At 40.7% G+C, this 13,995-nt stretch overlaps 2 protein-coding genes across 2 annotated transcripts in view; one reads left to right on the top strand and one right to left on the bottom strand.

Annotated features, from left to right (window-relative positions):
- The first annotated feature begins 2,058 nt into the window (after positions 1-2,058).
- LOC101356554 (methyl-CpG-binding domain protein 3-like 1) lies at positions 2,059-2,640 on the top strand. The gene has a single exon (XM_004378579.1). The coding sequence runs from the start codon at positions 2,059-2,061 to the stop codon at positions 2,638-2,640; it is 582 nt and encodes a 193-aa protein (XP_004378636.1).
- A 4,440-nt stretch (positions 2,641-7,080) lies between these two features.
- Positions 7,081-13,995, bottom strand: part of LOC101356310 (mucin-16-like) — a 139,859-nt gene continuing 132,944 nt past the window's right edge. The window contains 4 exon segments of the mRNA XM_023733070.1: positions 7,081-7,176; positions 8,581-8,660; positions 9,185-9,226; positions 12,630-12,796. Of these exon segments, the coding sequence (XP_023588838.1) occupies positions 7,081-7,176; positions 8,581-8,660; positions 9,185-9,226; positions 12,630-12,796 (385 nt within the window).

Genomic DNA, 13,995 nt, shown 5'->3' with positions numbered 1-13,995 from the left:
AAAGAGCAGTGGTTTAGGAGGGTCCTAGGAAGGCTAGGTGAGGGATTTTTGTATAGTTGGGAGAGATATGAATGTATATAAATGTTGAAGGAAGGATTCAGTAGAAAAAGAGAGATTGAAAATACAGGTGCTACACGGGAATGTTGGGAGCATAAGGTTACTAAGAAGGGAAAAGGGCTGAGGCCCAGACCACCACTGGAGGATTAAAGATATCTTTTTGAATATAGTTAGAGGAAATTTGGAGACAATAGAAGCCTATCAGAGGTATTTGCAGATTTGGCAACCAGACAGTAAAATTTAAACCCAGTAGTTTGCAATTTCTTGTTGAAGTATCAGGCAAGTTAAGGGAAATTATGTTCGTATGTGAAGAGTGAAGAAATTTTGAAACAGGCTTTGGGAAAAAAGAAGTGGAAATGGAACAAAAAACAAGCAACAAAAAAACACCCATCTAAGAACAAATAAAGTTTAGGTATTCAGAGCTTGCTGTAGCAAGGGAGTCAGACACCATCACTTAAGTTTGGCAGAGACTCAAAGGCAGAAAGTAAAGTGGGAAAGCTATAAAGTGGAAACAAGGGAAGGCTTCAGGTATGCGCTGACCAGAAGCTGTTGGCATGGGGAAGCTGAAAGTGGGCTAACTACACACAGTGCATTTTATGTTGATTGTTTTGGAGGGTATATTTGGCTTTCTCTGGTTGGTCCTAAGTTGGAAGCAGGGACAAAAATTAAGGAAGCTGTAGGTTACTTATGAAGATCTGGCCATTTTGGGCCCGTTGTTACAGGGATTGTTGTTTGGCTTCCTGGACTGGTAGCTGCAGATAGTGGCTTGACATCCTAGGCTGGTAGAGCAGATAGTGGATCAGAGTTCTGTTTTTATGTGGTCTGGCCATTGTCCATTGGTTCATTTAGTCTCTCAAATAAATACACCAACAAATAAAATGAAAGTAAAATTTCCAGGCATCATAAATGGTTCCCAGGTGATGCTGATGATTTTGTGTTTATGTTGTTGTTGTTAAGTGCCATTGAGTTGGTTCTGACTCATAGCGACCCTGTGTACAACAGAATGAAACACTGCCCGGTCCTGCGCCATCCTAACAATCATTGTTATGCTTGAGCCCATTGTTGCAGCCACTGTGTCAGTCCATCTCATTGAGGGTCTTCCTCTTTTTCGATGACCCTCTACTTGTGTTTATGGTGGTACCAAAATATTATGTTGTGTGCTTTTTCTTCAGTAGTTATAGTAAGACCAGCAGTAACCATGGCATGGCAGATAATTGGAATCTTCCAGGTTTGAAGTTTTATAAGGCAGATATGATGAAAGGTAAGGAATTTGGGGTTATTCCAAGGAAATGATTGAGATCATGGATGATGGTATCCAAGATGGATAGAAATAGGAAGAGAAAAGATGGAAGAAAGTAAGTTGAGGATATGGACTGTTGTAACTTTGATCTTGAGGAACAAGTATCTATTGTGTGGGTTAAAAAAAGCTGTAACTCAGAAATTTGTCGTGAGTTAATAAGTTTTCTGAATTATTTAGTCTTGAGCATGAGCACTTGGGTTTAATGAAAACATCTGGGACATGGGCGTGAGTCACTACGGATAGGGCAGCTGATAATTTCACTATTCAATATTTAGGCTCTAAATGAGCTATGAAAACGAAGTGGTGAATGGATTAGTAAAAGACTAGTAAAATAAAACAGGATTTGGGACTTAGATAAAGACCGGGGACCTTGTGTCATGAGTAGAAATACAAGGACTTGTGCAGGTGAAAGTGACAAGGACAAAAAGAAAAAAAAATCATTTTCAAATAAGAAGGGAGTTTTACAGGATGGTATAGGAGAAATGATCTGGAGAAGGCCTAGAATATTGGCTTTGAGCTTTCTGTTCTTGACTCATCTGCTTGATTGCTTGATGACACCCCAGGATGTAGGTCATACTTATCCTTAAGAGAGAGGAAGGGTAGCAGTCCAAATGAGCCAAGATAATTGCCCATAGGAGGCAGGCTTCATTTACATTTTGATCCAATTTCACAATTTATAGGATAAGAGGAAAAGAAGTATGATGGTCCAGACTTCACAGAGGAAGCAACGTGATTGTGTAACCCAAGCCAAGCCAAAACCTGGTTTAAACATCTCAATTCCTTGGAGGATGTCCAGTTATGTATTCAAGAGACGAGTTACTAGAATTACTTCCCATCCTGGCAGTGAAGTCAGGTGCCATCAATGGGAGGAGAATTTGGACAAGCCCCAGCAGGTCTGTTGGCAGAAGAGACTGCAAGGACTCCAGGCCTACAGCAGTGCGGGGGAACTTCTAAGTACTTTGGATCTTGTCAAAGCCTTGCAAAAGACTGCACGTAGTTACACAGGTGAATCCCTACCCCAGGCTCTTGCTGGTGATCTGCACTCCATCTCCATGCCCACCCCTGGCCCATCTTCAGACTTGGTGAAGATGATCCCAGGATCAGGTCTTGATATCTCACAGCTCCTCTGCAAACCATTTCTGGTAACCGATGAAGATATTAGGAAACAGGAAAGGAAAGTGAAGACGGCAAGGGAGAGATTGGCAATAGCACTGACTGCAGACAGACTTGCTAGCGAAGCAGAGAAAGTGAGAGGCCAAGAAGGATGTCCTAAAAAACATTAAGAAAAGAAAGAGAAGATAGCACAGATGAAATGGAGCTTGGCACTTTATTAGTGTCATTGGAGTGTCCACAATGTTTTCTTGCTTTGAACTCTTGAAACTTTAAAATATACCATTACTCTGTGTCTTAGTTTCTTAGTGCTACTGTAACAAAAATACCTCTAATGGGTGGCTTTAAAGAACATAGATTTATTTTCTAACAGTTCTGGAGGCTAAAAGTCCAAATAGAGATCTTGGCTATGTGAATGAGCAAAATGACTTGGACACTTGTCTGAAATTTTAAAAGCAAAGACGTTTATTAAGGCTGAACACAATTGCAGTTGGGGAACTACCTGGTCTACCAAAACGAAACCAAGTAGTCTGGGGTGGAACTATCCCACAAGCCTTTTTAAAGGGTTAAAAGAGGAACTAAGCCATGTTAAGCACTTACAGGAAAATTAATGAACACTGCAATAATCACACTCTGATTATATACTTGTTAAACAGTTATAGTAAAAATTATACGTATTGATAGGAATTACAGGAAAAACTATGAATATACTAAAACGTTAAGTAGCTTTAGCAAAGAAGCCACAATGAGTTAATAGATGTATCTGATTGGTTGATACTTTAACAGACTATCCCAAGTTTTAGTAAGAGCAAATTGTAAAACATTTTTTAAAGTAGAACTAAGTTCTGAACAATGGTCAAGAGGCCAAGAGAGATTCTGGCCTGTACTTTAGGTAGAAGCCTTTGTCATGTCAAGTAAGCATTAAAGGAATAACTTAACAAAGCGGTAAAATGGATTTTTAGATTCTATATCAAATCTCAGGGTGGGGTCAGGGCTCTAGCTATAAGCCATAGCTTTCCGCGAACTAAGTGCTTCAGATTTTAAGCTCTTAGTCAGCTGTGTCGATTCCTTCCTTGTTGGCAGCCTGGGCATTTCTTGGTTACATCTGCCTTCCCGGGTTTGTGCTCACTTCTGCATCTAATCTGTTCTTTTTACATCTCAGAGGTAGTTAGATTTAGGACACACCCTATACTGATATGGAAAGAGAAGACAGCACAGATGAAATGGAGCTCAGTACTTTATTAGTATCATTGGAGTGTCCATAATGTTTTCTTGCTTTGAACTATTGAAACGAAAATATATCATTACTCTGTGTCTTAGTTTCTTAGGGCTGCTGTAACAAAAATACCACAAATGGGTGACTTTAAAGAACAGAAATTTATTTTCTCACAATTCTGGGAGCTAAAAGTCCAAATAGAGGTCTCAGCCATATCTATTTCTTCCTTGTAGGTAGGCTGAGTGTTCCTTCATTAGATCTCCCTTCCCAGGTTTCTGCTTGCTTCTGTGTCTAATCTACTTTTTTAATATCTCAGAGGTGATTAGGTTTAGGACACCCAAACCCTGATGGCGTAATGGTTAAGAGCTATCTATGGCTGCTAACCAAAAGGTAGACAGTTTGAATCCACCAGGCGCTCCTTGGAAACCGTGTGGGGCAGTTCTACTCTGTCCTGTAGGGTTGCAATGAGTCAGAATCGACAACGGGTTTGGTTTTGGGTTTCGTTTTTATACTGATATGGCCTCATTAACATAACAAGGAAAACCCTATTCTCAAATGGGATTACATCCACAGGTATGTTGTTGTTTGCTCAGTCAGTTCAAACTCATAACAACTCTATAGGATAGAGTAGAACTGCCCCCAGAGGGTTTCCTAGGCTGTAATCTTTATGGGAACAGATCGCCAGGTCTTTTCTGCCATGGAGCTGCTTGGTAGGTTTGAACAGACTTTGCTGTTAGTAGGCCAGCACTTAACCATGGCACTACCAGGGCTCCTTTCCACTAGTATTTGTTGTTGTTATTAGGTGCTGTTGAGTCGGTTCTGACTCATAGTGACCCTATAGGACAGAGTGAAACTGCCCCATAGGGTTTCCAAGGAGCGGCTGGTGGATTTGAACTGCTGACGTTTCGGTTAGCTCTTAAACACTACCCCACCAGGGCACTGGTATAGGGGTTAAGATTTCAATACTTATTTTTTTGGGGGGAGGGACACAGTCTAATCCACAACACTCTGCTTTATTAAACCACTTTGCATGACAGAAGAAAATATAAACTGATTTTTTTTTGAGATGAGAGAGTGGATTTCAGGTGAGGACAGAAATCTTTCCTTTTCATGTTATAGCACCATTTTCATTTACTGTTTGTATTTGTTTGTATTTTAAAGTCAATAGGGAGTTGTCAAAGTCATGGAATTATTCAGTGTTTTGTCCTTACAGTCGAGAATAAAATCTGGTCGGAATCGACTCAATGGCAATGGGTAACGGGTAGTCAGAATGGATGGGGCAGTGGTGGTTCAGCGGTAAAATTCTCGCCTTTCATGTGGGAGACCTGGGTTCAATTCCCCCGTCATTGGAGGCTTGTGTGTTGCTATGTTGCTCAGCAGGGTTCTGCAGAGTTTCCACACTAAGGAGTAGGAAGAAAACCTGCTGATCTACTTCCGAAAATCAGCCAGTGCAAAGTCTGTGTATCACAATGGTCTGATCCCGTTGTGCACTGGATCACCACGAGGTGAGGCCAACTTGATGACAGCTAACGACAAGAAATCAGAATGGATTATCCTTTTTGTGTATTATTCCAATAGATTCCAAAATATTTCATGAAAGGACTTTTATACCTATGTTCTTAAATAGTACCTATCTCTATTTCTTTATTTTTCTGTTATTTGTTGTATGTCAATGCAGAGATTGAAAAGTTTCATTTAATGAGATACCAGACTTTCTCTTATTTATTAGACCTATATGGGCTTCAAATGTGATTAATAAAAATTGACATGCTATTTGTGGGGTCCTGATATCAATGGAGAACATTGTCGATATCGCCGTTTGTCTCTTTGCCTGATCAAGCTTGTTGTATTATTCAAATCTTCTTTATCCTTACTTATTTTGATTGATGGATTCAACAGTTTATGAGAGTGATGTGTTAAAAAGTAGTATAGTATTTCTAGCTCCCTAAAAATGAATTCTTTTAAAATTCAATCTTATTTTCTCTATTCTCCCATGTGGTGATCATCTGGAATTTTAGTTAGAGCATGTTTTAATATCTTATTTAAAAAATAATACCAATTTAGATACACTCCCCTCCACTCTTTTCTTCACCAGTTATGTTTTTTCACTCTAATACATGTTTCTGGGTTCACATTTCTTGCTCTGTACATTCTTTAGTATTTTCACTGAAGGCCTGTGGAAGTTAAACTCTGAGTCTGTATGTCTGAAAGTGTCTATCTCTTTGACAGATAGTTTGGCTAGGTATATAATTTATGTTCTAAGTCATTTTTTCTTCCTTTTAAGTTATTAATATTTCTGAGCCTCCATATCTTTATCTATAAAATGGGACTACAACCCTCAAGGGTGGTGAAGGTAACTGAGATAGATAACATGTAGAGCTTATCATTCATGGTGCTTAGTGGATCTGAAGCAGTCAATAACTGACAGCTATTATTATCATTATTATAATCTTCAGAGAGTGCATTCTGGGAGAATGACCCTGCTTAAGACTGAAGATGTGACGCTCACACCAAATAAGTTTGAATAAGGGAAAGTTTAACTCTTAGCCCTCAAGTATCTTCGGCTGTGGTAGTCTGCAAAACGTGTGGAGACAATGCAATCATCCAGCAAATGCAGGGCAAGCTAGCCCAGCTGGAGGCTTTGAGATGCTCGTTGGGGACCCTCTACTATAACTGTGGTTGGATTCAGCGCAGAGAAAGATGAAAGGAAAATCGTCTTTCTTTTCCCTCAGATGTGCCCCCCACCTGGAGTTTTATTCACCTTTGCATCCAAAGTAGACACTGTCATTATACAGCCTTGGTATCACTCTGGGACTCAGGTTTCCCAGATACGTAGACATTTCAGCTCCCAAATCCCAAGGTTAAAAGCAGAGTAATTTCTGACCCACTCATTCCTTCTTGGCCTATTTCCCATCATGGAGGGCATATGATGGGGTGAGCAGCCACTTAGGCAGACTGATCTGAGAGCCCTGGTGAATCTGGGCTTCAGAGAATGAAGGAATGAAGTAGTGAAAGGGGAATTTGAGCCTGCCAGGGCTTCTGCAGTAGGTGGGGAGAGGGAGAAACACAGATGGAGTGATGGTTGGCATAGGAGTCAAGGCGAGGTATGTAGTGGGTGATTAAGAAGGGAAACCTCACAGAGCAGTGAGACATTGACTTTATACGATGGGCAATTTCTGTACCAGTTTCAATAGATCTGGTGTCCCTGAGGGATGAAATAGTGTGAAGCCACAGAACAGTGCCTTCAGGACTAAAGAAAGGAAGAGACTTCTAGTCTCCTATGAACCAATCAGAGCCAAGTCACAAAAGGCTGTGTCTGACCAATGTGGTTTATTTTGCTCCAGCCAAGCTTCCTTGGACCCTGGCTGGGGGAAGGGGCCTCAAACAGATCCAGTCATTAGAGCTTCCTTAAATCTAGGTGTGGCAGGTAATAGCCCAGGCGGTGGCGCTGTACTTCGTATTCTCCCTCCTTCTTCCGCAGGCAGGTGGTGACCTGTGAAGGTGAGAGAGGGCATCAGAATGGATGGGTCAGCTGCCTGAGTATGTGCAACTGCAGGAGTGAGTATGTGGCCAAAGCCACAGGAGTCTTCTGCTCCCTATGTCTCTCTCCCTCCTGTTTTTCCATTTAGTTGTCTCCCTCAGTCCTTCTTTTCCTTTCTGTCTTTCTTCTTTTAATAACCTCTTCCCTTTCTTCTCTCACCCGTTTCATTCTCAGATTTTCTACCTTTTTGTCCTCTGATGTTAGCTGCCATTCAGTTGACTCCGACTCACAGCAACCTTATGTTGCCCAACCCTGCACCATCTCCATGATCTCTGATATGTTTGAGTCCATTATTGCAGCTATTCTGTCAATCCATCTTATTAAGGGTTTTCACTGACCCTCTACTTTAACAAACATGATTTTTTTGTTTGGTGATTGGTCTTTCCTGATGACGTGTTTAAAATAAGTGAGCCAAAGTCTCACATCCTCCCTTCTGACTCTGATAGCCCTTCATATTCATTCTCTCTCTGTCTCCTCCCCCACCTCCCAAGCTATACTGATGTATAATTTTCATACAATAAACTGCACATATTTAAAGTAAGCAGTTAGATAAGTTTTGCAGTTGAACCGTCACCACAATCAAGATAATGCATGCCCATTATCTAAAAGTTTAATCATATCCTTTTGTAATTCCTCCTTCTCTGCACTCTCCCCTCCAAACTTGTCTTTATTCCCAGGCAACCACTGATCTGCTTCCTGTCACTATAGAGTAGTTTGTATTTTCTAGAATTAAAAAAAAGAACAGGAATAATATAATATGAGCTCTTTTCACTCAGCATAATTATTTTGAGGTTTATCCATCTTGTTGCATGTATTAATAATTCATTCTTTTTTATTGCTGAATACCATTACCTTGTAGGGATATATCAGTTTGTTTATCCATTTGCCTGTTGATGATATTTGCATTGTTTTCAGATTTGGGCTATTATAAACAAAGCTGCTATGAACATTTGTGTACAAGTCTTTGCATAGACATATGCCTTAATTTCTTTTGGATGAATTCCTAGTAGTGGATTTGGCTCGGTCATATGGGAGGTGTATGTAACTTTTAAAGAAATGTCCAAGCTATTTTCCACTAGCACTATATGAGAGTTCCAGTTGCTTCACATCCTCACCAACACTTGTTATAGTCAGTCTTTTTAAATTTAGCCATTCCTGCCTGCATGTAGTGGTATTTCTTGTGGCTTCAATTTTCATTTCTTTAATGACTAATGTTAAGAAATTAAAACGCAAGCCACCCACAGACTGGGAGAAAATATTTGCAAAGCATATACCCATCAATGGACTTTTGTTCAGAATATATAAAGAATTTCTACAAATCAATAATAAGAAAACAAGCAACCTTCCCTCACTTACAAGGAAACAGCAGATCAGGCAGGTGATGAGTCCCAGGAGTCCCGCCAAGCAGATGAGGATGATGGCCCAGAAGGGGAGGTCTGAGGAGACAAAAGTGCTGGGGTAATCCACCTCCTGTCATCTCTCCCAGGGCTTCTGCTCAGATCCTGGGGAGCCTGAGGATGGGCATGGACCCACAGAGGAGAGCTTGGTGGCCCAATCACCTCATGGCTCTGAAGCCCCAAAAGAGTGGACTCCCCAGCAGGCCAGAACTCCTACTATCCCTTCACTGTGCCTCATCAGTCCTTCACATGGGTTAGCCAACACTTATTATCATCAGAGACCCTGTGTGCATGGTGCTTCTTGACAGGCACATCATCAGGATGTCCCCTCCCTACCTTGGGTTGGGGCTGCTTGAGACTTAAAAAAAAATTGCTATTGAGTCAGTTCGAACTCGTATGACCCCATGTGGGTCACAGGGTTTTCACTGGCTGATTTTTTGAAAGTAGATCTTTGGGACTTTATTCTGATGTGCCTCTGGGTGGACTTGAACCTTCAGCCTTTCAGTTAGCAGCCAAATGCATTAACCATTTGCACCACCCAGGGACTCCCCTTTGAGACTTACCGGCATTCTTAGTCAAGGCATCATGTCTGTTGGGAGAATACCCTGAAAATAAATGAAATGGAGAGTGTATATGTGTGTGTTTTATTTTTTTAAATAAAACTTTTCAAATATACAGAAAAATAGAAGGAACATATAATGAACATCTGTCTAGACTGAACAATTATTAACATCTTTGCTACACTTAATCCAGCTAATATTTTCACTGAAATGTTAAAGTCAAGTAGACATCATGATATTTCTATTCTCTATTTCATTGACCTCTACTCTGATCTTTGTTATTTCCCTTCTTCTGGTAGCTTTGGGCTTAGTTTGCTCTTCTTTTTCTAGTTCCTGAAGCTGTAGGGTTAGGTTATTGATTCTAGATCTTTTTTCTTTTTTGATATAGGCATCTGCTGTTATGAATTTCCCTCTGAGCACTGCCTACACTGCATCCCATAAGTGTTAGTATGTTGTGCTTTCATTTTCATTCAGTTCTTTTCTGATTTCTCTCTTGATTTCTTCCTTGACCCACTGGTTGTTTAATTTACACATATTTGTGTATTTTTCAGTTTACCTTCTGTTGTTAAATTTCTAATTTCAGTCTATTGTGGTCAGAGAATATACTTTGTAAGATTTCAGTCTTTTAAAATCTATCGAGACTTGCTTGTGGCCTAACATGTGGTCTATCCAGGAGAATGATCCATGTGTACCAGAGAAGACTGTATATTGTTGGGTGGAGTGTTCTAGATATGTCTGCTAGGTCTAGTTGATTCATTCAGGTCCTGTGTATCCTTATTGATCTTCTTTCTAGATGTTCTGTCCATTATAGAAAGTGGTATATTGGAATCTCCAACTTTTAATGTAGAACTTCTATTTCTCTCTTCAATTCTGTTAATGTTTGCTTTATATATTTGGGGGCTCTGATATTTTACCCCTAATACTTCAGTTTGCATCACAAGGCCATTAGCACACCAAAAGGGTATGATAAATTAAATCAAATTCATACCCCTGCGCATGGGAGACCCAAATTGGGCTGGGCCAACTGGTGGTGGGAGGAGAATGGGTCATCACAAGTTGGGAAGCCTTCAGGGTCTTTCTAAATTTGGAAATTCCCCCTCAAAAGCTATTCCTCTGCCTAGAAACATATTCATCCCCTTATCAAACTTTACCTAGTTGTTTTATACTCATCTTCCATGTTTTATCTTCAATGTAATTTCCTCCAGGAAGTCTTTTCTGATTATCTTCCTGGTCTGTATAGATTCACATCAAAGAATTTAAAAGTGACAACTGCCTGCTCTTATTATTCTCACCTACAGCATAAACTCCTTAAGTGTAGAGAGATACGGCATCCACCAGGTGTAGGGAAAGAATTGCAGGTCCCCTTGTTGTATAGCCTCTCCTCAGTCAACTTCTTAAAGATGTTGTCATGAGGCCAATTTGTGGCTTCCATAATTTGCCACCTCAGCATCTGTTCATTCTTCCTAGCTGCACTTTCCCCTAGTTTCTGACACAGCCATTCCTATCTTGTCACATAGTCTCTCAACAGTTATGGCTTCTAACCAGCCCTCTCTGGCATGCCCCATATAGTCTCCTGTGATAAAAACCCGTTACTATCTTGTAACCCAGTCTCTCAATGGCATAGTTACTCCTTGCCCTTCCCAGCCATGTCCAGTATGATTCTTGTGATGAAATTTCTCCATTTTCCTGCATTAATGCCCTAGAAACCTTTAAATTGACTAATAAGACTTCAGCACATTCTTACCCCGAGACCCTACCCTGCTAGCCCCCTCCTACAGTTCCAGCTTATTGTTGCTTTGTCCGTGGGTACAGCCCCTGTGTGGCCTGGTGTCTAGGTGTACTGTAGTTTCCTCTCTGGGACCTGTGAGTACTCACTTCTGTTTGTCCTCTGGCCTTCCTGCATGAGTCTCACTTCCTCATGCTGCACCTGACCATCCACTACACCCAACAGACCCCTTTTGGGTCAAACTTAAGATAGATGTGCTGTACAATATGGTAGGACTAACCACAAGTGGCTTTTTAAATTTAGGTTAAATTCAAATAAAATTTAAAATCCAGTACCTCCATCACATTAGCCACACTTAAAGTGGTCAATAGGCACATGTGGCTACTGTAGTGGACAGCATAGACAGAACATTTCCATCACTGCAGAAAGTTCTATTGGATAGTGTTGATCAGGAGCAGGACTTGGCAAACTACAGCCTGTGAGCCAAGTCAGGTCTGTGGCCTGATTCTGTACAGCCTGTGTGTTGACAATGGTTTTTACTTTTTAAAAGAATTGGTAAGTCCTTTAGTTGATGTAACAGAGACCTATGTGGCCCACAAAGCCTAACATATCTGGTCCTTTACAGAAAAAAATCTGCTGACTCCTGTTCTGGAGAATCACAAATGTCCTCTTGTACAAGAGTAATTCAAAACCAGGAACACTGCACATGGGCATTGGAGGCTCCCATCCCATTTGTTATTCACATTCAACCTAAAAGGGATCGTATATGAAATTGTTTTTTCCTTCAATATATATGTTTGAGTGTTTACTATGTGCCAGGCAGAATATTGGGTTCTTGGAATATAATAATGAACAAGCAGAGAAAGCCAGTTACCATCAAGTTGACTCCAACTCATGGCAACCCATGTCTGTCAGAATAGAACTGTGCTCCACAGGACTTTCAATAGCTAATTTTTGGAAGAAGATCACCAGGTCTTTCTTCCAAGGCACCTCTGGGTAGACTTGAACCTCTAATCTTTCAGTTAGCAGACAATTTGTATCACCCAGGGCCTCCTCTCCTGCTATATTCCTGGTATATTGTACATTGTAGACACTCAACAACCATTTTTTGAATGAATAAATATGGATGTGCAAGGTTTAGCCAGCTTGGAGGCATTGGAAAGGGAGAATAGGTCCATCCCATTACAGCTGTCAAGAATGGATCAGACACATCTTAGAGGGAGGCCCTCACTGACCATCTCGCAAAGTGTCTTGCAGTGTAGTGATAAGGAAACAGAAGCCCAGAGAGGGGAACTGACTAGTCTGAAGTCACACAGCTGGCTAAGAGAGAAAAAGACTTCCTATGTCCCATTAAAAAAAAATAAAAACCTGTTGTCATTGAGTTGATTCCAACTCATGGTGACCCCATATGTTTCAGAGTAGGGTTTTCAATGGCTGTAATCTTACAGAAGTAGATCGCCAGGCCTTTCTTATGTAGCACTTCTGGGTGGATTTGAATTGCCAACCTTTCGGCTACTAGTTGAGTGAAAACCATTTGTGCTACCCAGGGACCCCCATTCTGTCCTTCAGTGGTGGGTAAAGCCTGGAGGACCATACCACCTCCTGCTGGTCTAAGCAAGTTCAATGCTGACTCATCCCAGGCCTCTAGATTCCCAAGGAAGGCCCCAGGTGTGGGAGTCAAACCCCACTCAACCCCCAGTCCCAGTGACCAGGGAGCCTTACCATCCACTAGGACACTGTTCCTGTCCAGGGTGAAGTTCTGTAGCTGGGTACCGTTCTGGGTCAGCTGCAGGAATTCGTCATAGATGGCAAATTTGTCCAGTGTCCGAGTCAAGGGTGAGAAGTTACACCAGGAGTCCACCCCGCTGTGGTTGCTGAAGGGAACAGATCTGAAAGGGCAAGAGGGATGAATAAGGGTCTCTAGAATTCTAGAACTTGGAGGAAGGACTTCTGGAATGTCAGAATAAAGAGCTTTGAAAATTCACAAAAGCAATGAGAACACGGGCAAAACTTGCCAAAACCAACTTTTTTAGAAGTTTGGAAATTGACCAAAGGTTTGCAACAATCCAAGCAGCATTTATATAAGAAAAAACAGTTAACAACAATTGGTCTCTATTTGCCTGGAGCAAAAGAGGAAGAAGGAGAGTCAGGAATAAAAGGAAGAAATGGAATGTGTGGAAGATATGTAACGTGTGGCTAATTGCCTCGATGAACAACCACCTTCTTTGCCATGAGAGCAGAAGAACTGGATGATATTTGGCTACCATTACTGAATGTTTTGATCAAAGATTCTATAGAAGAATCTCAATCAAAAGGGAGAAAATGAAGAACAGAATTTCAAATTCTCATGGACTCCAGACTTTCTGGAGCCATGGAGGATCAATGAACCCATAAAACTATTGCCCTGAGATAATCTTTAAACCTTAAACCAAAAATATCCCCTGAAGTCTTAAAATCAAATAATATTTTAGCTTAACTAGTAAAGAATGTCTGTCTTGAGCTTTATGCTCTTTAAAGATCTGTGTATATAGGATCAAACTGACAACAGCCACTCGAAAGATTAGATAGGAACTTTAGGGGGCAGTGAGTTTATGTTAATGGGGGAGGAACAACTCAGACAAGGAGGGTGAGAATGGTTGCACAACTTGAACAATGTAATTAATGTCACTGAATTGCACATGTAGAAATTGTTGAATTGGTGTATGTTCTGCTGTGTATATTCTCCACAACAACAACAAAAAATAAAGTTATTAAAAGAAAAAACCCAAATAGCTGAATCTTGGTAATGACAGCAAGTTTTGTGGCATTTTAACATCCTACTCCATTCCCCTCTTTCTAGCTCCTCAATAACTTTGAAAACCAGTGTTATGGATCAAATTGTATACCCTAAAATACGTATTGAAATCTTGACTATATGCCGTTATGATTTAATCATGAGATTAAATACAGTTGGCCTTGGGTACAGTGGATTACTTTCTGTAATGTAGTGTAGTGTAGGATAGTGTAGCGTAGTGTAGTATAGTGTAGCATAGTGTAGTGTAGGATAGTGTAGTGTAGTATAGTGTAGCGTAGTGTAGTATAGTGTAGC

Source organism: Trichechus manatus, unplaced genomic scaffold (assembly GCF_000243295.1).
Source record: "Trichechus manatus latirostris isolate Lorelei unplaced genomic scaffold, TriManLat1.0 scaffold00057, whole genome shotgun sequence".
NCBI lineage: Eukaryota > Metazoa > Chordata > Mammalia > Sirenia > Trichechidae > Trichechus > Trichechus manatus.
Note: the sequence above shows the minus strand (reverse complement) of the source record. Positions and strands in the feature narration are given on the sequence as shown.